The following is a 26,018-nucleotide window of genomic DNA, read 5'->3' as shown; positions in this document are numbered from 1 at the left end:
AGAAAATTGTCTCGCAGCTTTATGAAACTAAGTTTTAAACGCTCGAAATCAGAACAGGTGCATCACAGTGACGTCAAATTACTGCCGGTTAACTCCCCCCATTAGGCTCGCGCCGGCGAGGAGTCGAACAAAGGAATGAACTAGCCCTTTCTATTTATCCTTGGACCCAGGGTGCAGAACCACTACACCACGAAGGCACGTCAGGAAAGCGGGAGAAATACCTTATATACTCCCCCTTTTAAGGCCCGTTTACACTGGGGTTTATCTGAGCTAACGGAGTCAGTTCCATGTGTCGACTAGCTCCGCTGTGCCTGCAGTTCAGATTATTCACCTTGCCGCCCTATGGAAAAAAACTGGTTTTGGAGATGGGTCGGCTACTTCAATTGTGTTCGTTAGCTCAGATAAACCCCAGTGGGAACGCAGCTTTAAAGGGCGACTGGGATTTTTAGGGGACCCAATCGCCAAATCCTGGGTGTGGAGAATCCTCATCCAAAACTCTTTTAGTTTGGGTGCCACTGTAGAGACATTAGGTATTTAGGAAGGAGGCAAGATGAAAAATGAGCAGTCGCCTTCGCCGGGAATCGAACCACGGACATCTGGAATACCGGCCCAGGGTGCAGAACCACTGCACCACGAAGGCACGCCAGAAAAACCTTATAACACTACTAAAAACTCCATATTAGAAGAAGAAAACTAACTATGCAAGGTTATGCTTTATCTCTATGTAACGCGGGTGTTATACCATCGTTTTATATAACACGATTTGGATATTTCGCGAATATTTTCCGAAATCACATCCAGATAGCATAGTCCTGGACGTATGAGAAAAAGTCTATTTTAAGAATCAGAATCTTTTTCTATGAATAATGTGGTCTGAAAATATGAAGTTCATTCGTCAGTATTCTTCTAATTTAGAAACCAACCTTTGTCAGAGTAAACTTACAGCTAACAGCTAAACTACTCTGTGTGTATGCTGCTTACATGTAAATTACTAGTTATGTATTATCTTTCTTTATACCACTATACACAGCCTTTCTTGTATAAGTGCTTTTGAAAATAAATTATAGTTTACAGTACATTCAAATATTCGGTTCTTTCATTTCTCCTAATAATCAGGGTATTTCATCGACTACCTGTTTATCAGTTAGGAATACTGAATTTATACAAACTTCTTTCTTTTCAAAACCATCAGTATGATTTAACGGAAAACTAATAGCTCTAAAAGGGTTTTTGCAAGCAGAATTAAAAGCAGTGTCACAAGAACGAGAATCATTTGCTTCAACTAAAATAGCTTCCTTGAAAAAAATCGACAACAGTGTGGATGTACGTCTTAATAATGAAAATGTATCTCTACATTGCAAAATTACCACAAAACTTTGTATTATTACCTTCTAGAACGACTTTATGAACTTTATGACTAGATCAATTAAATATTCCTGGAGGTGATTACTGGATGTTGTTTTATAGAATTCTAATTTTTTTTTCAATTTTGGAAATTATGTAAATACATATTCTTTGATTTGGAAAAGGGTCTATGCAGTTTCAAGATCTGCGGCAGCTGTGATAAGGGGAATATTTCGCTACTACATTAACTTTTGCGCAATTTATTTCTGATTATTTTCCTTTAATGTCATTTAACACATTTAGGTAACTATACCTCTGAATTGAATTTTACATCTTTCTGGTTTATTTTAAAGCTTACTCATTATTATTTTAATCCTAAATTTGCATTTTTATTTTCTTAATTTAACTACCATTAGCGTTTAGATTCCCTCCCAGTTATATAATCAATTATTTCCTTCTTACAAAGAAAAAAAGCTGCACCTGAATTTGGCATCAAAATCACACATGTTCTACTTCGCATTTATAAGCCTTCTCAATAATGCACAAGATTAATGAAAATACTTTTTTTACAGAAGGTAACTATTTGCGGTTCTTCAGAGTTCATAGTTTTAAAATTAAAATTGTGCAATATTTGTGGCTACAAGTTAATAGACTTTTTTTAAAGCATTTATCTAGATTTCGCATAATTTACTTTTGATAACAAACTAACGGCAATCACAAATTGCATTCAACTCCAGCCCAGAAGATTTTTATAGAGTTCTTTTTAATTGTTCACTTGCTGTACGAGTGTTCTTTATTCCACAAGTTTAACCTTACAGATACTATAACATGTAACTTAATTAGCTTTCCTATTTTGAAAATATTTCATTCATTTCATAAAGTACGCATATTTGTCTCTAATTTTAGCTTTGCCTTTGTGGTTTATAGTTTTCTGATTTGGTGAGAAATAAATCTTATGAACGTAACTCAGATTTATTGTTTTTACACATTTGATCAGTTTTTAATGGACTTTATGTTGAATTGAACAATGTTATCGTCGAGGTACAAAAATCAGACCGAAAGTATATAACTTCAAGTCTAATTTTGTGACAATCATTATATAACCTTTTATGATTATATTCTCTCATTTTGTAGTCCTGAGCTCCGACTATACATTAAATATTTTACTTTCGATTTCTTTAATATTTTACATTTTATATATATGTATACACACACTGAATTGCATACTAAAGAGGCACAATGTAATAAGGGCATCGTAAGTATTGTTTAATAATGCAATCAATCATTGCTTTACACCATTGTTTGAAATGTGTTCAGTTAAACCCTAACCGCCAAAACACTGGAGGTTTAATGGTTTCATTATATTATAACGTATTTCTCCCCCTTTCCTAGAGTGCCTTCATGGTGTAGTGGTTCTGCACGCTGGGCCGGTATTCCAGAGGTCCTTGGTCCGATTACTGGCGAAGGCTGTTGCAAATTTTTCATTTCTCTTGCTTTCAAAAAAATCCTAATGTTTCTACAATATATAACGTGTATACGAACCATTTTCCCTTAGAAAATCCACTAAGAACACATCCCTTCCATTAGGTAGTTAGCCTTATTGTGATTTTCTTTAATTAAAACAAACGAGAAGCCAAAATTGCTTGCATGGTGATCAAATGCATTTTGATCGAGGTCAGATTTTGCATCCGTCATTAGGGTATGCTGACATGTGCTTCTCATGATGAGTTTGGTTTTGTGATATCTGAGTAATTTCATTTAAAAGTGTGCAGTTAATTGCAATATAAACAAAAGAAAAAACAATGTAATTTCTTCGGTAGATACCGAGAAAGTGAAAGAAAAGTAATTTTTTGTCAATGAGCCTAATTGGAGCTAATACTGCTAATCCCTGAAATATCTTTATTCCAAAATAAATCAGATCAAGGAATTCCAGTTATTTTTTTTTTTTTTTTTTTTTTTTTTTTTTGTCTACAGCATCCAGAAAAATTTCGTATTAAAATGCTCTATCTTGAAGCTTTATCAAATTTCTTTGAATCACAGTAGAAATGCAATAAACATGCATTATATTTTTCTCTCAATAAGTATCTCTAACAAAAGCCCCTTTCCTCTAATTAAGCACATGAATGAGAAAAATAATATTTTACTCATAGTATACTACTTTACCCATCCGTATAAGAGAAAATATTATCTGCTATTCGCAAAGTTATCATGGACTAATATTAGAAAGTTATTATAGAGTATATATGGGATTATTATATGAAGAATATTAAAGAAAATTTTTATATTTATTAAAATCTCTATACAGAACTGTTTGCGTAAGCTGAAGTATTACAGTAACATGTGAATTAACAACAACCTAAATTAGGCTTAAAGTGGTCGAAACACTATTTAGGATCTCAAGAATTTATACGCTTTAAGCTCATACTTATTTTAGTACAGTTTGAATTTTGCTTTATACCTTGAACATGAAATTCAGATTTATTTCAGTGAAAAATGAATCAGTTATTTCATGTGGATGTTCTTGAACATTACCTTTTGACCTTTCGAATACGCGCTGAGTGTGCCGAACTCTACACCACGAAAGCATGCTAAGAAGGTTGTACCTTATAACTGTACTTCTTTTTTTAATTCTTAAACTTAACTGTTTTGAGGATTATACACTAGCTGTTGTCAGAGGCAAAGCCGAATGTTTGTTACTGCCGTCTTTTAGTTTATAATTTTGTTTTGTTTCGGTCAATCTCTCCACTTTAAGAAAATCAAGATTAATTTTTTTTTTTTTTTTTTTTTTTTTTTTTGGTACAGATGGCCTGTACTTTGTAATTTTAAATACTTAAATTTTTAAGATTTCTTCAGCTATAATACTTACATTCTAATAAAAGTTACGGTTATAAATTTATTAACTTTCCTCTTTAGTTATCCTAATGATAAAGTTACAAGATTATTTCCTAGTGATTATAAATGCAAAACTGATAAAATGACTTAAACATCAGTTATTGCTACTGCAAATATCGTCTAGACCTTTTAGACTTACCTTGTACTGAATACATCTTCGTAAAGCTTCGTATCTTGAACTGAATACAGCTTCGTTCACTAATTTGAGCAAATTCCTGTTTCTACTTTCCTGTGCTAAGTAAAGGAAGTATTGTAATCGCGAAAATTTTCGGGTTTTATATTTCAACGAAGATACGCATTTCAACCGCTCTCGAAACCATTTGAATGATATTTTTGAGTGGCATCTCTACGTTAGGACAGAATAAAGAACTCTTTTTGCCAAAGAAAACGGGTTGTAAAATGGGTTTAAAATGGATTCAGAAGAGATTGTTTGCTTGACGAGATACGTACGTACGTACATACGACATACAAACGTCCGTATGCGAGGTACACACATACGTATGCTATCTCGAATAACTCAACAACAAGCAGCCGTAGAACGTTGAAATCTTGTATATGGGACTGCTGTAACATGTAGTTGTGCACCTCCCTTTTTCGTTGCAATCGGCCGCACCAAACGTATATAAATATATTTATATATATATATCCACTCTGTTACCCGTACTCTGTTACCCGTTATGCCAATCACATCAGCATCGTTGCAATGCATGCGTTGCATATGATGGTCATTCATCTGCTCAGCTCTACCAAATATTAGATTTTATTTACTGTAAATATCCTTGATTAAAATTACTTCTTGTTCTTCGAACTTATTATATTTTGAATTTAAGATTTCACTTTTCATAAGATATTATATTACGAAAACTGTTATTTTTTCCAAATCCTATCACCTCTTAAAGTTGTGACCCTCAATTCTGTTACTCCCCATATATATAAATATATGTATGGGTATAAATTCGAACTTGAACTATTTTAATGAGTTTATTCTTTGTTTTAATTTTGATGTTCCCTTATCAGTGCTTTTCATAACGCTGAATGAAATAGCTAATTCAGAATTATAAAACCAAAAGTTATAAATGAAACTCCAAATCCTTTTTAACCAGGCATTTTTTTCCCATATTGGTGACGCACGCTTTTAACTTTATACCTCTATCAACATACTGGTATATGATGGCTTCAAAAACTATATTTAATAAATATAACAGTACTGATTTAGTTCTTAATTTGTTGCCTTACAAATGTGTATCAACGAGAAATAAAAAGCAATATTAATTCTACCACGACTGCTTCCTATTGCATCGTCATGAGCTGCAATTATTTCTATAGTATATTTTATAATTTGTGCCACAAGAGACATTCTAGTTTATTATATATATATATATCTATATATATACATATTGAGAGACAGAGACATGCAATCTACGTATTGCAAAAAATCTCCGTAATAATTTATAATTTTTTTCTGAAAGCAGGGCCTAGCATAACTAGAAGTAAAGTCAAAGGTTAGTAATCGCTCAGTTACAGACTGCTCGAAACTACTTTATTTTTTATATTTCCTCCTTCCAAAAAAAAAAAATCCTAATGTCTCTACAACCTTTTGAAGGAAAGGCGGATTTTTGATTTATTGTACTTAAGAATCTCCCAACCATCAGCAAGTTGGTAGGCTGATTTTGTTTGGAGACGTCATGCCAACTAATCATCAAAGATATTTTATTATATTATTGCATTTGCTATAAGAATTAATTTAACTACCCGCAAACTTTATTATAATTTCAAATTTTCATAACAGTCAAGAACTCTGTAGAACTATTTCGTCAAAAACTTTGAAAAACTTTTCATTGGACATTTTTCTGCTATTTTAAAAACAGAGCCTAGAACTTTCAAAATTATGTTTTTGTCAATTTATTGTCCTTTACATTTACTTAGAAATTATAACTTGTTATAATATTTTTAAATTGAATTTTTAACTATTTTCTAAGAGAGAACTCATGAATAATGATGGGGCACAGTAAAACCTACAGGCTATGTTCTTGATGCCTTCCCATTGCTTATACATTGTAAATCTTGTAAAAACTTTCCTATTGCTTCGCTAACACACTAATATTTTTTCTCAAAAAGGCATTTTCTCTTTAAGCCCCTTTTTCTCTTTGTAGGTGGGGTATACGTAAGATAAAAAATACGTAAATCAGCTTCATAATTTAATCCAGAAATAGGCTTTTAACTCATTTTTAATTTTGGTCTTTCCCTCTCGTAATAACTTTTCTGCACTGCGTCATTTCTAGATCAATCTATGTCGCATGGCTTGCGTAACGCTGATAACGTAGCTTATTCGAAACTTAAACTCTTAGAACTGAAAACTTTCTAACCTAAGTAAAAGAAAGCATTTCTCTTAACAGGCTACCATATTGGATAAATGTGCTCTTCGCCTCTATCTTCTGTGCTGCTTGATCGGCATTTCGCTGTGCTTTTCTTTCTATCACAATTGTATTGGTCGCAACATGTTTACTGAAAATGAAATGAAGTTTTTATCTGCCTCTGTTGCCAAATTACCTATTCATTATAGATTAACATAACTACGTGCTACGGCATCAACATATCTTACGTCTTTTCTCGGCATTTCTGCATTTATATATATGAGTGTGTGTGTGAAACAATAAAAACGGCATAAAAACCAAAGATAAATAATTTACAAAATTTAAATAAATATAATACCTATTAATAGTGCGCAAATGCTGCAACTATAATGTGTAAATATATTAAATACTAGATGTAAAAATTTTCTCAATATCTCACAAACAAAACCTTGCTAGGTATTTAAAGAGCAACATTAAGTTAGATAATGCCTTTCTCATGTCGAAACGACCTAATGATTGTCAAAATAAATACAAAATATACCCACATAGCACAAAAACATCCTCAGGATATCCTGAGGATGTTGCTCGCGGGATAAGCACACATCCTCAGGGCATCGCGGAATATCCCCCGAAACTCCTAAACACATCCTCCCGAGTGCCTAATGTCATATACCAGTATATCCTCAGAACATCCTAAATCCCATCGACAGCGTACGAGATGTTATCAGGATCTCAACTCCTACTAACTACATCCTCAGGACATCTCATTAACATCCTAAACACATGCTATTATAATCCTCAGGACATCCTATCTAGATCCCATCGACAACGTATGGGATGTTATTAATATTCAAAGTCTTACTTACTACATCCTCAGGACATCCCGTAATATCTCAGTTTCCTAATAAACTCATCTTACCGAGTGCTTAATGTCACATCCCAGTGTATCCATACGCCATCCTATCTAGGTCCTATCGACAGTATATGGCATGTTATCAGGGTTTGAAATGCTATTTACTATATCACGGAATATCCCTTTAACTTCCTAAATACATGCTCCCGTTTGCTGAATATTTATACAACTTATTTTTTTAATCTGAGTTTCAAATTTTTTAATAATTTGTAAATATATCTAAAACTGAGCAAGGGACTAAAAAGGAATTATTAATACAAATTATTGTAAGAGAAAATTTTGCTTTTATTTTTAAGATAATAAAAATCTTTCCAGCATTTTTGAACATCCAATAACCCAAAATTCAATTCTTCAATATATTCACAATTAAATTATTCTACAAAATTAGTTCCTAATTTCAGTTAATTTGTATTAAAAATTCAATAATAAAATTAAAAATTTAATAATCTTTACAGATTAAATTAATCATATTTCTTTAATACATGCAAAGAATTTTTAGTCTTTTGGTGAGACTGTTGGGAAACTGTTGAAAGGAAATTTTATTTTTTAAAATAAATCAATTTCTAGCCACAGAATAAATAAATATTAATAAGTACTTTTGTAACATGGAAATGCTGCAGGCTTTTTTATATATTTAATATTTAGTTGTAAAAACTTTGTTCTTGACATTGTTAACAATTCTCTGCATCATCAGAAAGGTAGGTCAAGAAGCTCTTCTAAAATTCTTTCTCTTCACACATAAAATTGTTTTTTTAATCTAAAAGGGCTCAGATGCTAGCAGTCACTCAAAAGGGCTAAAAGTTTAATATAGTTTATCAGTGGAGATTATCAATAGAGATGGAGTAGGGGAAATAGCGAAACATTTTATAGGATACTGACTCTGGAAAGTTATATATCTTCTCTATATTTGAAAAGTGAAGAAATATATCGTGTAATTACATAAAAATATTTAATGTGTTTGTCATGACTTGTGTTTCTCTTTATTTGCGTTGGTAACATGAATGATCCTGAATAGGAACAGGGAGCTTACTCAAGCTATGTTCAAGAAGGTGTGAAGTAGACAACACAAGCAGGAAGGGTATACGAAACCCTTTATTTTCAATACTTTACAGGTATTTCCGAACTTCGGAATACAGAGACCAACCACTTGTGGTCTGAACGTAAGAATGTAAAAACTACTAACTAAAACTCTAACTAAAAAGTAACTTTGAATTAGTATACAAATGCCTACACTAAGACTGGCCTTTATTTAAAAAAAAGGCACTTATGTAGTACGCCGAGCTGCTAAAACTACGATACGTCTGCAAATATCAAGAGGGCTAAACCTCTGGCCTTAAAGGCAACCAGCAACAGAGTGAAAACTCGTAAAACTACAGTGGCAAGCGGCTTGCTTGATAAAACTCCTTCTCTCTTTCGCTTGGCAAAAAGCCACAACTTAAGTACTTGGGCGTTAGCAAGACAATTTTTATAAACAAGTTAAAGCATTTAATTCTGGCCGGAAGTAGAAAATAAGAAGTGATAGTACAGTTTTAAAATAAAATAAATGTTAGTAAAACTTAGGATCCTTACATGTTTAATTAGATATATCATGAATTAAATGCATTTTCAATCAATCAGATTATAAAGCAAAAAACATTATACTGTCAAGAACTGTGTGCATTGCTTTCAAATACCTTGGCTTGTTAATCAGTAACAGATTAGATTTTAAAGAAAAATTTCTTACATTTTGCCAAATGGCAAGAGACTTGAATGGAAAGTGAAATAAATTTACAATGGACGATACGAAGTCACATTGCGAGACTAAATGCCCTTTCGGATTAAAAAATTGGTTCATTGGTATTAGTTTATGCAAAATTCAATAAAATGAAATTTGCCAGTTGAAATCAGCACCAAATTAAACTTTGTAAAATCTTGCACATGCTAAAAGTTATTTAATCCAGTATTTTATTACTAGACATTTATTTCAAAGCACAATAAAACAATAATTGCCATTTATAAGACAAACATCAATATCAGTGCCAAAATTTAAATTTGCATTTTATGCAATACAAAAAAACTCTAAAAGAAGATCTACTGTATGTTTACCATGCCATTAAGGCATTTTATTTTACAACCAACTCTACCATTTATTAATACGTCTAAGTGTATTCAGTTTATTCTTTCTGCCTAATATATGCTGTGTAAAATTTTCCACAATTTTATTAATTAATTTTATTTTGAGATGAGCTGTATTCAACTCTGAATGCTTACGAGAATGTTCATTTTTCATTTGGTCTCAAAAGAGAAATCAAAATATGCGAATTTATATCACAGTGAGAGAAGCACTGCTACATTAATCTGTGACTATATACAAAAGATTCAGGGAATAGAATTAGAAACAGTGGAAATATTTACATTTTATTTATGAAATATTTCATATGTAACATTTTTCAGTTTCGCATATGTGGCACTTTGAGAATTTTCTACGTATACCAATTTCTTTAAATGTTTGTATGTTCAAAGAAAATTTTATTATTCTTTCAGTTTTAGTGTATAAGTATGGTTAATTTAACAGATAAATTTTCTTGACTTGGGAAACAGAAAATATTTAACCACTTAACCTTTGTGATTTCATCTGCAGACAGATTTTACAAAAAGTAGTTCAACTAAATATGTTCTAACGAATATTTAAAATAATGCTAAATCCTCCATCAGCTATTAATGTGACAAATTTTTATAAACATATTTATTTGCATGAAAAATAAACACATTCAGAAATTTATGGCACTATCTTATGATTAAATGCAGCGGAAACACACTTTTCAAAATTCAAAATTGTTTTTATTAATTCTCTTAATCACATTTTCTTTAAATTCCTGCAAAATAATTCATTTTTAACCATGTAAAATGACATATATAAGAACTCTTGAATGATAAAATGCATCTTTGCCACTGTCTTTCGCAGCACCTAAACTAAAAACAAAGACTCGCAATTACTATATGTAAATATAATTCATAATTAAATTTGAACAAATTAATATTAAATATATGAAATTAAATACCAGAAGAATGCAAATTAAAGGAAGCATTCAAAACATTTTAACATTTATTATCTATAAACAGGCTAGCAGTTATTCGGTTAATCAATTATAGTAAAATAAACATGGAGTATGCCTTTTTAATTTTTTTGTTGATATCAGGAACTAAACTCAAATCACCAGTTGAACATGTCAGTAATTTTATCAATCAGCCAGTGGTAGGCAACTGGATAGCGAATCAACATGTAAAGCTGCTAAGACAAATAGAGGAACAAAATTATCAAAATCAAATCTTACCTAATCATAAACTATTTTAAATTTAATGTGTAGGCAAGTCCGAAAGAGTGAGAATGAATTTATTTTGCAACACAAAGTTATCTTGCAGGAGCAAAAAAAAATTATGTGTCTTATGAAACTGGCAAGTAAAAAATAATGTAACTGCTTCTAGTAACATTTTGCTGACAATACATAAGTAATTGGCAGCCACGTGCAGAAAATAAAATCTGATCATGATAAACAATATGCAATTTTAAACATTTTAGTTTATCTGCAGAAATCTACGACAGAAGTGTATTTTGTGCTGTAACAGGAATAGATGAAGATGTTCTACCATAATCAACATTTCAGTGGTTTAAACACCAGTAGAGCAGTGTGCAAAAATTAAGATTTGAGTTTTGTTTACAAAGCAGGAGGGTTTTGGCACTCCAGCCATCACTGTGAACAAGATTATAATAAACATAGCCACAACAATTGTCTATGAATATTGATGTATAACACTGCGTGAACTAGTAGAAATTTCTTATGGTAGTATATACAGAATCCTTAATCGAAGTGAAAATGAGAAGACTGCGGATGCATTTCCCTTAATTGAAACATGGATTTGACCATGCAAATCTCTGTTTTACGGGATTTATCACACTCTGCGGATAGATAGTAAATAGTGCTTGTGTTGCTGTCCACTATTTTTCCCTTTCTTACAGCCTATGAAATAAATATACTTCTACATTTTAGTTTTTTTCTTTCTCGTTTCACGTTTGGAGTACCTATCAAAAAGTAAGGAATTTGGACATTATTACAATATCCGAGTTAAAATAATATTCCTGATAGCGATTATTGGAGATATTAAGGCAATGAAAATTTTAAATTAGTTTAAAACGTAACCTTAATGTGGCATATTTTTGACTAAATTCAAGTACATCAAATTTACTTAAGCAATTTTAAGAGATGAAACACACTTACTGAACACATTATGAATAAATTTCAGTAGAACTTTATTCTTTATCGTGGATCGCCGAAGAGATCGTAGATACTCCAAACGACAGAAGAAATTAATCCAGACTTTCTTACAAAATCAACAACATATTTTATTAATATTTACAAAATAATTTTAAATTATGGAAGGAAATTAATTACAAATACGGTAAACAACGCTCCCGTTTGCTTCCGTTCTCTAGTGCACCTGCTGTCCCTCTATTTTTTTTATTCACATTTTTTTTCTGATGTTGCCATTCCAGAAAACACAATTTTTCTTTTATATATAACTGACGATCCTTACAAGCCCCTCCACGAGAAGCACATTCGCCATCTTAGAGACAATGCTGCTCCGATTTCAGACAGAGAGAGGCAGAAAAATGCAGTAACCAAAAACAAAAACAGCAACGCAGCTTCTATTCAAAACAATAAAATATATAAGTCAGAGCTCCAAAATATGCAGCTTCCCAAAATAAAATGATTTAATGAACACATACTAGCATAAAAGTGAATGTGAAATTATGTAGATATATAACATATACACACTATCGAAAGTTAATACTACAATATCAAATTAATATTATTAGTAGTATTTTAAATTTGTGTTACGAAAATAAATTTTCTTTATAATTTAATTTTTCTTTACGAGTTAACTTCGTCGTTTTCTTACGAATAACCTTGATAATGTATCATCATTTCCGTGTTAACTGCCTTTGCGGTAGGTCACAGTTATGTTGTAACGTTAAGTTACAACAGTTTGACGCCTAATGAGACAGTTTAGCAAGCACCATGTGGGGCACTTGGGTCAAGTAGGTGAGGGGATTGTGTCAGACTCAGTTTGTACTTTGGCACCGAAAATCCAAGTGTCGAACTTTTTCAAGGCTTTGATGACACAAAACGCCTCTCTTTCGATGGTTGACCATCATTTTTGACAGGGAGTTAGTTTTTTGCTGAAATGTGCTATGGGCATTTCTTTGCCCTGTTCATCGTTTTTAACTAAACACGCTCCAACTGCAAACGCAAATGCATCTGTATAGATTTGAAAGGGCTGATCGATGTCTGGAGTATACAGGGATGGCATTTTAATCAGCTCTTCTCTAAGTTTGTTGAAAGAGGCTTCTATTTTAGAGTCCCATGGAATATTATTTGGAACTCTATTTTTTTGTAAGATTTGTTAGAGGCAAAACTATTTCAGAAACTTTGGGGTATAATCCCTTAGTAACTTGCTAGTCCTAAAAGACATCTGAATTCCTTTCTAGTAGTAGGTTTAAACATATTCCGGATGACTTCGACTTTCTCAGGATCTGGAGTGAGTGTCAGAACCTATTACGTGACCTAGAAACTTAACGTGACTCCTTCCAAAATCACATTTTCTAGACTTGTGATTAGACATACGTTTCTCAGAGTCTGAAACACTTGGTTGATATATAAGAGAGATGGTCATGCCAGGTGTCAGAAAATAGTGCCACATCATCAATGTATAAACGGCAGTACTTCTTATGGTTTGCAAGTACCTTATCCATAGATTTTTGAAAGGTACTCCCAGCATTTTTCAAACCGAAGAGAACTTTCCGTTGGTAATGGGCAGAATGAGTGACAAATGCTCTGTAAGGTTTAGCTCCTTCTTTCATCGGGATTTGCCAATATCCCTTGGTTAAATCGAGAACTGTTATGAATTTGGTTTTCCCTATTTCGAAAAGTAAATCTTTAGCAGTCTTCGTCGGATAGGCTTTTTAAATATGGTGTGCGCGGTATGGTCGGTATGGTACCGACTGCGCCAGTAGAATTTTCTTATTTATGGTGGATGGCCGAAGAGATTGTAGATACCCCAAATAACAGAAGCCATTAATCCAGACTTTCTTACAAAACGAGCAACGTATTTTATTACAATTTACTAAAGAATTTAAATTGATGGAAAGAGATTAATAACAAATACGGTAAACGGCGCTCACTTCTCATTCCGTTCTCTGCGCTGTCTCTCTATTTTTTTAATTGATAATTTTTTTTCTGATATTGCCATTTTAGAAAACACAACTTTTTCTTTTATTTATAACTGACGATCCTTACAAGTCCCTCCACGGGAAGCACATTCGCCCCCTTAGCGAAAATGCTGCTCAGAATTAAAACAGAGAGAGTCTGATAAATAGAGTAACCCAAAAATAAAACAGTAACACAGCTTCTATTCAAAACAAACACTATCGGAAGTTAGTAATACAATATTAAATTAATACTATTTCAAGTATTTTAAATTTGTGTTGAGAAAATAAGTTTTCTTTATAGTTTAATTCAAGATCGTTAATAATTTTTATAATTTAACTCACGATCTTTTTTTTTCTGATGTTGCCATTCCAGCAGCTTTCTCTTTTATTTATAACTGACGATCCTTCAAATTTCTATAAAAGAATAATGCATTAAATTTGACATGTTTCACAGTAAATTTTAACCATTAGATTACATTATTACACCATGTTGAAAAGCAAGTCATTTGCCAGATCTTGGTTGTAAAAGAGATACACAAAATAATAGATTATTGAAAAGTGAGGTATACCAGTGTTTATAGATATGATTAAATGGAACAGAAAATTTACTGTTAAAACCACATTTTTAAGTGAAATGTATTATTTTAACATTTTACAATATTTAAGATATGTCATTAAATGCAAAACTATGTGCATGACCATGAGTTAGTAAATTTTTTAAAAAATCAAATAGCGACCGTCATGAAAAATTTCAAAACAAGCAGAATTTAATATAGAAGACTTTTATACCTTTATGATAAATAAATTGTAGACCTTCTTCATCCAAATTTAAGTTAGAATTAACTAAAACCAATTTGACTGACCTTCCAAGAACTCCTTCAGCTACGATTTTTTCAAGCTTGAATACCAGATTCTTTCTAACCAGTCTAGATGACATTCTAACCAGTTGATCTCCCTACAGAAAGAGACTACTATTCTATTCTATTAATTCACAATAATAGAATTGTGAATTAATAGAACAGAATAGAAAAATTAACACAAAAGTATAAAACATCATTTAAACTTAAAAGTATTAAAAATTTGGGTTCTTCCTGACTATCTGCAAAGCTGTGAAAATTGGCAAAATGTTTGTTTGGTTAGTTTATGGTTCATATATTTGGGAAATCACGAAAAACAACCATGCAACCAGCACGTTCGCCTGGCATCAAACCCGGTCGAACTTCCGGCATTCAGCTCCCTTAACCACTATGCCACTGGCTGCGTGATAGTGAGAGAGAAACGTACTTATATAATATTGTTGCGTTCTACGGGTTCGTAGATTTGGAGTGATTGACGACAACACTTGATGAAGAATTAAAACACAATTTATTTGTCAGTATTACACAGGAAAGTTCAAAGATACGTTTACAGGCGTCGAAAAACTACCATAAACAGGCTGAAACAATCAGCAACACAGCCTTCAGGCTATCAGGCTATAACGGTGAGGACAGCTTCACAGCAAACTATTAAGTGCAGCTCCCGACTCGGTCGATCGCTCTTAAGCTAATCTCTGAAAGGTCACTACTGCTGAACTCAATACACTCTCTGCTACTCTCAAGATACACTTCACGATTAACTGCTCCTCTGCGTACCGACAGGGTATTTATAGCTTTTGATCTGGATTCGAGAACATTCTCTGGGAAACATATAAGAATTCGTTCTAGAATGTTCTCGCTCCGTCTATGGCATATTGTTAAGTTTGTCGCCAAATGTCCGTTCCTTGCCATTTTCTGCCAACCCAAAACCCGCTTTTCAGAGAAGTTATCTTATCACAGTTGGGCATTTCGTAACAATATTATAAAATCAATGAAACATCATATTCATCCTCATTTCAAAACAGTGTCAGTTTATCGCGTATATAATTCATCGCAAGCTGTTGCCAATAATAAACCCTACATGAGCCATAACGAAAACGTCATAATAACGTCTTTAACATCATAATAACCTTCATTAAGCTTCTTCCGAGGTGTTTAAAAATGGAAGAAAGAAATATTCCTCGCAGTTATAATATCTTTATTTTTTTGCATTGAGTGAAAAAGAATAGGATTAAATAACGGACCACGGCTGTTTATCTTTACTGTTACCTAACCTAAAGTCAATAATGTAGTTAACAAAAATAATAGTTACTTCTACATTTCAAACAAATACTTTGCTAAAAGATGTTCTTTTAATGGTAATAATTAAAGTACGTTTGGAAACGCACTGAAACTTGATGCTGAATGCACATTTCTAATTATTTCAGCTTTTGAGAACATAGATTTTTTTTAATGTTCTGAATAGCTGAAATTTACCAGTCAACGAAATCCTAGGGAAGTGGTATATAATTAATAAACTTGGGTAAATTTTAAATAAAGCTCCATAAGGTATCTTCTCCCTCCTTCCAGCGTGCTTTCGGGGTGTAACGGTTAGCACACTCGGAGCGTATTCAAGAGGACCAGGTTCGAATCCCAGGGAAGGCACTGCTCATTTTTCCCGTCGTTCGTATAAAAAAAAAAAACCCCTAATGACTCTGCAGTGGCGCCCGAACTAAAATGTGGTGGACGATAACTCTTCGCCACCAGGCTTTTGCGAGTGGATTCCCTAATCCGCAATCGCTCTTTAAAAAGCATAGAATATAAGGTATTTTTTCCCTCATTCTAACATGCATTCGGGGTGTAACGATAGCCCACTCGGCCCGTATTTGAGAGGTCCAGGTTTTTATGTTCGAGACTCGGCGAGGGCACTGCTCATTATTCACGTCTCCAAAATCAAAAAATCCTAATGACTGTACAGCTCTATATCGATTTCGAGGGCGACTGACACAGAAAGTATTGACATAATATTAGCCCCGCACACAAGATGAAATTAGATTTCTATCAGAATTAGAATATATACATAAAAAAGGCGAATATTTGCTGGGAACGTAAAATTATTGTATTAATTTTTCAAAGATATAAAAATAACCGCATTGTGATTTTTGTTAGATGTTGATTATATATATAAAATGTATGTATCTGCTTGCATATCTATCTGTCAGATATATAATATATAATTCCTTTTTTATTATTTCTATACATGATGAGGCTTTAAGTACAAAAATTTATCCCAATATTGCCAGACAAAGCCCTTAGTTGTCTCACTCTCATTTACACCGTATGTGATATTTCCCATCTTAAATTCGTTACCTGTTAAGTGTATCAAATCTTATTTTCATAAATATCATAACTGCTTTTAAAATACACTTTGCACATACGTAAAGAATTATAGTATTCTTTTGTGCATGTTTTTGAGGGGTAAGTGGTGAGATTGCCAAGCTAGTAACTCAGGCGGTCCGTGTTTCAAATCCCGGCAAGGGCATACTCTGTATGGGTTTTCATCTATAAATGGTGTTTGAGTAATCCTAAGAAACGTTTTCCCTTAATTACAAGTTTCAATAATTATGTGTCGCACAATTCATATATTTAAAGTTCTTTATTTTTGCTTGCAGGTGCTAGACAGTCGAGAGTCTCTCATAACCATTGCCGAGGCTAAGGAGGCCATATTCACCGAAGACTCAGGTGAGTTAGTTATATAAGTAACTTTCTAATCTTTTGATATTTGCTTAACTATACATTTGGTCTCCAGTCTGTTTCGACTACATTAATGTAATTAAAAAAAGACAGCGTTGTTTAAAAAAAATGTGTATGAAATTATTTCAAGGTTAAATTTATAAAGGGAGAATGACATTTTTTTTTCACTTTCTAAAACGGTAATTTATTTTCATTATTAAGAGGAAAAGTTATCTCTTTAAAACTGATTTGAAAGATTAAGGAATAAGACAGCTCACTGACCAAAAAAATATATTAAAATGTTATTTTTATTTTTTAACTATACATCTTGTTTATCACATGAATAAAAATAAAGGCATTTCAAATTATATTGTGATTCCCTTTTTTTCCCTGAAAATATTTTGAAGACCCAGATTTAATTCATGGAGAAAAGGTTTCTATTAACTATAGTATTTATAGTTTCACAGTCTTCAGAGTAAAATGAAATTAGAAAATATTTGGCGCAGTACAGCCCTTTGATCGTTAGTTTATTTTCATTAGATATATTTAAAGGTTTAAATTTATGCAGAACTCATCTGATATTAAGTCCATGAAAACGCACATCAATCTCTGCACTGAGAAAGTAGACTTACCTGTTTTAAAAAACCTGAAGTAAAAGAAAACAGATGGGCCGTTGTGTGTATGTTTTATGGTTTCTAGCGTTAATATCTTTTATCTCATCTTGTAGATCAACTCTTCTTCCTCGAATGCCAATGAAAGATGAACTCAAGTTGTAAACAAAATGACATGTATAGTTAAAAAGGAAAAATAAAATTTCTAGAATAGGAAGTTCAAAAGTTTTATCTATTGCTTTGTCTTTATTTAATTGTAACAAAATATCGATACAAATTTGCATCATTAATTAATTTATAACAAGAAATCAAAACACTGAGGATACTTTAATTCCTTATATTCTTGCTGCATGTAAAATGCGCAGCTAAATATTAGAAAAAAAGTATTAATTATTACAGGAACAATGAAATTTTACAATTTAAATGAAAGCAGGTTCCAAAAATAACGCTGCGTATTTTCAACATTGCATAATTGCTAATTTCAAATTCCTAACGAGACGAAATCGTATTCTGTTTTCTTATTAAAAGTAATTCTTTATTACAATGGTAGCCGAATAGTGGCTTTTGGCAAGGTTAACAAAATGTTACAGAGTGCGACATTTTCACGTTTTTTCTGATAATGCACAATGTACAGAAGCACTGATGGCGAATTTCGAAAACTGCTTTCGTGAATTTGTTGCTAAAAGTAGATGTCCCTGGTGTTCAAATTAACTGCATTGCAATTTAAAGATGTAAACATTTTGCTGACAAATGTATTCAAAATGGCATCTGTTATTTTTTTTTTTTTTTTTTTTTTTTTTTATTATTATCTTGCACTTGAATCTAGTTTCAGAAGAAAACATCGCGGGAAAAAAAGTCGTGAAGAAAACTACGCAAGGCGAAAACGTCGTCATACAAAGCACCCTGAGAAAAAACACAGCAAGGAGAAAACATCGCAATTCTAAAACATCGTAGTACAAAACATCGTTGTCCAAAATAAAGCGGTTCAAGAATTTCGCAGTTTAAAAAGACGTTGTCGAAAATATCGTGGTAAAAAAGCACCCGCAAAATCATCGTATGACAATAACATGGCAAAAATATGTTTTTCAGGCTTTAAAAGTTGTAAAAGCATAATTGCACATTGATGTGGATGATGAAAAAAGATGAGGATTTTTTTTTAATTTTTGATTTAACTAATTATTTGAATTAACCTAAATTTTTGCTGAAAAATTAAGGAGGAAATTTAAGCATTCAGAAACTGAAAATGACTAGAAAACTAATACTACTTATAGCAGTAGACATAATTTTATTATTTGAAAATTAATTAAACAATTTTAATAGTTGTAACCACATGCAGTTATTTATCTTTTTTTTCCTAATCTTTTTTAGACTATGTTTTGCATGAAAAATGCCAATAAAACTTAACAAAAGAGATTATTTAATTAATATCTTTATTAGTTAACTATGTTAGTTTAAAATTGTCTTAACTGCTATACCTAGCCTTATTTTTTAATATCTTTCTTATTTTTTCAGCAAGAATTTTTAGTTAATTCAAAAACATGAAATATAAAAATAAAAATATTCATCATTGCTTCTTTATCTCACAAATCACTATGCGAATATGCATTTACAACTTTTAAATCCTGATAAACGTGCGTCTGCGATCGTAATGTAATGATTTATATGTGTTTTATTTTTTTACTACGATATTTTCAACAACGATCTTTTTAAACTGCAGAAATTTTAACCACTTTATTTTCGACGACTATATTTTGTACCACGGTGTTTTAGAGCCGCGATGTTTTCTCCCACGATGTTTTGTAGGACAACGTTTTCTCCGCGATGTTTTCGGCGGGCACCTTGAATCGGAGTATTTCTCTTAGCAAAACAGTTCATAAAAATAATTTTATGTTAATCATGTTAACTAGTTTGAAATAATTTCGATTTTTTACTCCACGGTGTATTCAAAAATATAGGTAAAATAAAACATATTATGTCGCTCACGTTACGAAGTGCATCTTATATTGGCCCTCGTGTGAACAGAAGTTGGCTCTCAATGATTTGCAACATTAATGCTAATTCAAATCAATACGTTTCCGGATTTTTATTTCTAGGAATTTTAATCTGTGAACCTAAAATGTAAATCAAAGAAAATTAAAACTAGAGGCCGTTAAGGTACTAGGTAACATGCAGGGTACAGAAATTCTGTTCAGATCTTTTCGGCATACATTTTCTCTTACTAAAAATTAATAAAACCGATTAGAAGAATAACCTACTGTACTTATGATTCTGGTAATGATAAACACATTTACCGATGGCGTGCATATACTAATAAAGTATAATGATTTAAGAAATAATTTGTCTATAACTGATGTTCTGCGATAACATAACCTGCATTAGACTTGAAGAACGCCAATAAAGAAAATGAGAAAATACTTCCAAAATGAAGTTAATAAAAGTGTTGCATTTAATAGAATTACTTGGTTTAAATCGGGATCTAACTGAAGTTTGCCTGTTAAAATTTCTGAATTTTTTACTTGTTCCCTTTTGTCCTATTTCTTCTCTGAAAATATAAATTGTTAAGGGCTTCAGTAAAATTCAGTTTTCAGTTCTAATGGAACACAAAATTTCCTACTATTTAACTAACTATAAAATGCACTTATCTTGTCTTTTTGTAGTATTATAATGATAAAAGGGATTCATTAATAATTTACTATTAAGTTTAAGAACAAAGAAACCGTAATCACAAACCAAGTCTGTCGTTTAAAACAAAATTCGGCCTCTCATTTAAAATTTTGGTCATTTACGTTCTTTGGGGCTAACAAAGTCTCACTTCATTTTAACGTAATGTCTTTTCTGTCTCAATTTTGACGAGAATTTTTACGATGAAGCAGAAGTTTAACTTGCGGACATTACACTTTTTAAAGCGAGAGAAATCTTAATTGAAACTGCAGCGTTTCATTATAAGGGCAGAAAAAAATATAATTGAGGAAAGGAAATTATTTGATGTTCAATCGATACTCAAGCAGTTTTAACAATCTGAGCGAGAACCAAAGCGAGGAAGAAAAAATAATGAATTCTCAAATTTGAAGACAAAATAAATCCATTTGACGATAAAATCGCGAATTGTTAGTACATGGGTTTTAATATATTTTGCAATAATGTTTTAAAGATTAAATAAATTGAGTTACTGAGCTCAAGATTATATCTACAATATATTGCTAATTTGTATTTCTTTCTTTCAACCACAGCTGATTTCCTTTTCTTAAACCATATTTTAAGTTTTCTCAATCATACTTGCAGATTAGATAATATTTTTAACATTACTTCTGTTCCAGGTTTTAAATTGCTTTGATGTAATACTTCAGAAATATTTAAATGCATGTTATTTGTTGTAAAAAAAGAAAGCCGAAACATGAATTTCAAATAATAAGAAATTTAACTTGTTGAGAATTTTCCAAAGAGATGACGTATTAATGAATTCAGAATAGCAGAAAGTAGCAATTGTACTAGCTCATGCAAACTACAAAATGGTTTTTTAAAATATAAAATTCGTAAGCAGAAACGGAACGTAAATGCTTTAAACTCCTTGGGATAACCGTAAGCTATTAATAGAATTGAGAGTGATATAAATAAAAAGAAAACATGCCAGCAATAACGTTGTTGCGCGGATATAGGAAAACGTAAAAAAAAGTTAAAATCATATATATAAATATTTTTCGTAAAATCAATCTGGTTTTTGATTTAATGCAATTTAATAAATTTATGAAGTAGCGAAAGGCGCACCCAGTAGAATGTTAAATCCAAGATCAAGGGAGAGAGTACTCGTCGCAAGGTCAAATATTATTCGAAGCTGTCTACTTTCCGAAGTTGTTTTTTTCCCAAAGCAAAAGACGTTTCAGTAGCATTCACTAAAGCAGAAAGTCATGGGTAAATCTGACATGTCCAACCGCAGTAAGATAGCTTCCTCACAAAGCAAGTTTAGGATCGCCAAAAAATATCAAGGGGAGGCCGGGTTGCCATATTTGGAGAGAAATCACCCATTTGGCGACAAAATTGGCGCTATGCGATTGACGGATGGACAACCTTCTGGAACGAATTCTTACCGGTTTGGCACACAATGTTCTCTAACGCAAGCCAAAAGCTATATAAATCCTGCTCGTACGCGGAGAGTCAGCGCGTAGTCTAGCGAGTTTAGTGTGTCTCGTCAGAATCGCTTACTCGATCGCGAGTCTATCGAGTGTCTCGTAGTCTATCGAGTTTTATCGTCAGTTCCCTGTCCAGTTGGGGTGCATCTGGTACTTTGCCGTGAACCTGTCTTCACCGTTATAGCCTGATAGCCTGAAGCCTGTGTTGCTGATTGTTTCAGCATGTTTGTCGTAGTTTTTCGACGCCTGTAAACGTTTCTTTGAACTTTCCTGTGTAATACTGACAAATAAATTGTGTTTTAATTCTTCATCAAGTGTTATCGTTAATCCCTCCAAATCCACGAGCCCGCACTCAACAACTGATGTCAGGAGTGGGGTTTGAGAGTGAATGCCAGTGACAAGAGCGATGGAATAACAATTAAGACAGCTAATGTATCTAATCTATCAATCTAGTGTGTCTCGTCAGAATATCTCAGTCGATCGCGAGTCCATCGAGTGTCTGATAGTCTATCGAATTTTATCGTCAGTCTACTGTCCAGTTGGTGCATGGAGGGTGCGCATCTTTGAGGCTATGGTCGAGTGCATCGCGAATTGTAGCGTGGAGAGTCTCCAGAATAACGTTGAGTTCCGGAAACGACCGAACCTGGCTGTACTCTAGTGCTTTGCCGTAAAGCTGTCTTCACTTTTATAACCTGAAGCCTGTGTTGCTGATTGTTTCAGCATGTTTGTCGTAGTTTTTCGACGACTGTAAAAGTGTTTTGTGTTTGTATAACTTGTATTAAGAGACACACTTAGTTTGTGAAGTTCGTGAATTTTCTTGCTATACTGGAGCACACTGCTTAAGCTGTACATAAGCTTCTCCCATCTCTGCATCAGATGCACTTTCAGATGGTTCAACATTTGCTGCCTGCGACTTCACTATCAGTTTGTACCAACTTAACAGTCGCATTTTCACGCTCTTCCATTTCTGCTTCAGGCTCATGAGAATCAGGAACTTCTTTCCCGTCTTTCATTTCTTCCTCTTTTCGATCTCTGTCTTTAATCTCGCTAGATGTTTCATCCTTCATTTCTTGATTTTTTTAATTCTTCAGATGCCACTAATGTCATGTTCACATCTTCTTTTATGCCTCCAGTTTCTTCTGCAAGCTCCACTTTCATCCGCCGGAGCCGCTCTTGCACCTCATTCTCGTCCGGCCTTGATCTCTTCCTGTCCGGCTTACGTCTGAGCTGTCATTTCTTCATATTCAGCTTTTATCTCCTCATATCCAACTTTTATCTCAGCCAGTCTGGCTTTCATTTCAGCCTTCATCTTCTCATTAACTGAATTGACGGTGCCTTACCTCTTTTCTTGGAATGCAGCAAAGTCTGTCACTAGCTGTCTTAATTGTTCTTCCATCGCTCTTGTCGCTGGCATTCACTCTCAAACCCCACTCCTGACATCAGTTGTTGCGTTTTTCTTCACGTACGGGTTCGTGGATTTGGAGCGATTAACGATAACACTTGATGAAGAATGGAAACACAACTTATTAGCCAGTATTACTCAGGACAGTTCCAAAAACACTTTTACAGTCGTCGAAAAATTGCGACAAACATGCTGAAAAAATCAGCAACACAGGCTTCAAGCTATCAGGCTATAACGGTGAAGACAGCTTCACGATAAAGTACTAGATGCACCCCCCCCAAATGGACAGGAAACTGACGATAAAACTCGATAGACTACGAGACACTCGATAGACTCGCGATCGACTAAGCGATTCTGACGAGACACACTAAATTAACGATCAACTCGCTAGACTAGGCTCTGACTCTCCGCGTACCAGCAGGGTTCTTATAGCTTTTGGCTTACGTTCGAGAACATTCTGGGTCAAACCGATAAGAATTCGTTCCATCCGTCTATGGCCTATCTCCAATTGTGTCGCCAAATATGGCAACCCTGCCTTCTCTTGCCATTTTCTGGCAACCCTAAACCTGCTTTGCGGGGAAGCTATCCTACCGCAGCTTTACATTTCGTAATAATATAAATGATTTTTGGCGTTAAATTGAATACAAAATATGTTAAACACATTTTGTGAGAAATAACTGCTCTCCATTTCTCAGTAAAAAAGCAGTAATGCTGCAGTTGCTTCGCAGTGTTCGATGAGGAGACATCTGGCAGACTAGTTCTGCACCATTATTGTTAATTACTCAGAACTAGTATTATTAATTACTTTTTATGCATAATAACCACACTACTGCATCGCAACTATTCTATTATCGCAATTAATTAAAATCTATGCATTTATTTCCCATATTTAATCAACTGTTTGTTTTACACGTTGCATATCATACACCATTGTGATTTTATAATAAAGAGGATTTCTGATTTGAAAATTTGCATTTTGGACTGTGAAAGTTAAATCAATTTAAATTATAAATATCTTTAAATGGTTGCTATTTTCTCCTCGCTAATGTGTTTAAATTCGAATTAAAGTGTTAAAGGCCATTTCCGCGTTGATTTCTCGTGATATGATAATTAGCAATTTTATTAATCTGGTGATTCGAAGGCTCTGTGTCTGACTCCATACAAAAGCATGGCTAATTTTTTAACAACTTCATTCTCGCACACGTCTGACGTTTATTGATGCTTCTTTACTTGTTAAATGGAACTCTGTAACACATGCGAAGCCTAGATGCTTAAGGGGAGATATTTTCGTGGAGGAGTTCCTTTCTCAAGTCTTGACATCTCTTCTGCCTCTCTTCAGTGTTTACTGTATTTACATTTGTGGGCGAAAGAAGTAAAATTATATGGCAGCTCGTCTGCATTTCAGTCCTACATTTTATTTATTATACATTCACCCTTTCGGACAAATTATCTGCGTAACGCAGTCTAAATTAGCAGGAAACAGAAAGAAAAGTAATTAACTGAATTTTATCGATAATATAATAACAGCCTCATTTTACACTAACAGAATTATATTTTAATATCCGTGAGACCTTCAGGAGAATACACACGGTAATTTCTTACATTTAATTTTAATACTACCAGAACTGTTTTCAATATTTATTAAAACTCGCCTATAGTAGACTATTTCAATATTTATTAAAACTCAGCTATCATCTCGTCTCCTCGAGGATCAATTGAAGATTAATTTATTAGCCTTTCAGCAAGCCTAATTAATGAACCTTTAAATCTTTAATCTAAAGAAATGTTGATCTTTGCTGCTTTTGTTTTGCTGAACCTTCCCTTCCCTTAAATGCAATCAGACAGTTAGTGTTTAAAAGTCGAAGCAAATATGCAAATCTCTCAAATTCTATGATATATATCTTTCACGCATTTTTCTTCTTTTGTATTACTTTCAATGTTCTACAGAGAGCGGATATCTCAGGAAAGAAAGACTGTAATATACATTAAACTAAAATTGCAAAAGAAAATGGTTTGTAAACCTTAATATAAAATCTTAAAATTTGTCACTAATGATTTAACTGAGTCGTACAAAAGTAGAAAATTAGTAAAGGATCTACAAATGTATTTATCAGCGGATAAGGTATTTATCCAGCCTTCCTAGCGTGCCTTCGTGGTGTAGTGGTTCTGCACGATAGTATTACAGAGGTCCTTGGTTCGATTCCCGTCGAAGGCGAGTGCTCCTTTTTCATCTTGCCTGCTTCCAAAAAAATACTTAATGTCTCTATAAGCGATATATTAATTAACAGAAAATTCTTTTTTGTCAACTAATCTTAGAATATTTTGCGTCTTTCGATGATTTTCTGATAATTAGTTAATAGGGTTTCATCCTAGCTGGTTTTAGAAACTATATTTTATTTCTCGCGTTTTCCATGAATTTCAGAAATGACAGCTTTAAGGTAATTATTTTTATATCGTGTAAATTTCATTATTGGATATGGAACCTAAATGTCCTGTGCTGTGGCTAGTCATTTATTTTATTATAAGTTTGCTGTTACTGAACTTTCGCCAATTTGTTAAACG

The 26,018-nt window shown here is 33.0% G+C and overlaps 1 protein-coding gene across 2 annotated transcripts in view; it reads left to right on the top strand.

Moving 5' to 3' along the window:
* Positions 1 to 26,018, top strand: part of LOC118195362 (solute carrier family 4 member 11-like) — an 842,086-nt gene that overhangs the window by 560,551 nt on the left and 255,517 nt on the right. For both annotated transcript variants that reach the window (XM_085809451.1, XM_085809450.1), the window contains exon 4: positions 17,256 to 17,325. In XM_085809451.1, the coding sequence (XP_085665577.1) occupies positions 17,256 to 17,325 (70 nt within the window). The remainder of the gene's footprint in view (positions 1 to 17,255; positions 17,326 to 26,018) is intronic.

This window comes from Stegodyphus dumicola, chromosome X2 (genome assembly GCF_044657685.1).
Source record: "Stegodyphus dumicola isolate Sdum_Otavi_A_Nest chromosome X2, ASM4465768v1".
Lineage (NCBI taxonomy): Eukaryota > Metazoa > Arthropoda > Arachnida > Araneae > Eresidae > Stegodyphus > Stegodyphus dumicola.
Note: the sequence above shows the minus strand (reverse complement) of the source record. Positions and strands in the feature narration are given on the sequence as shown.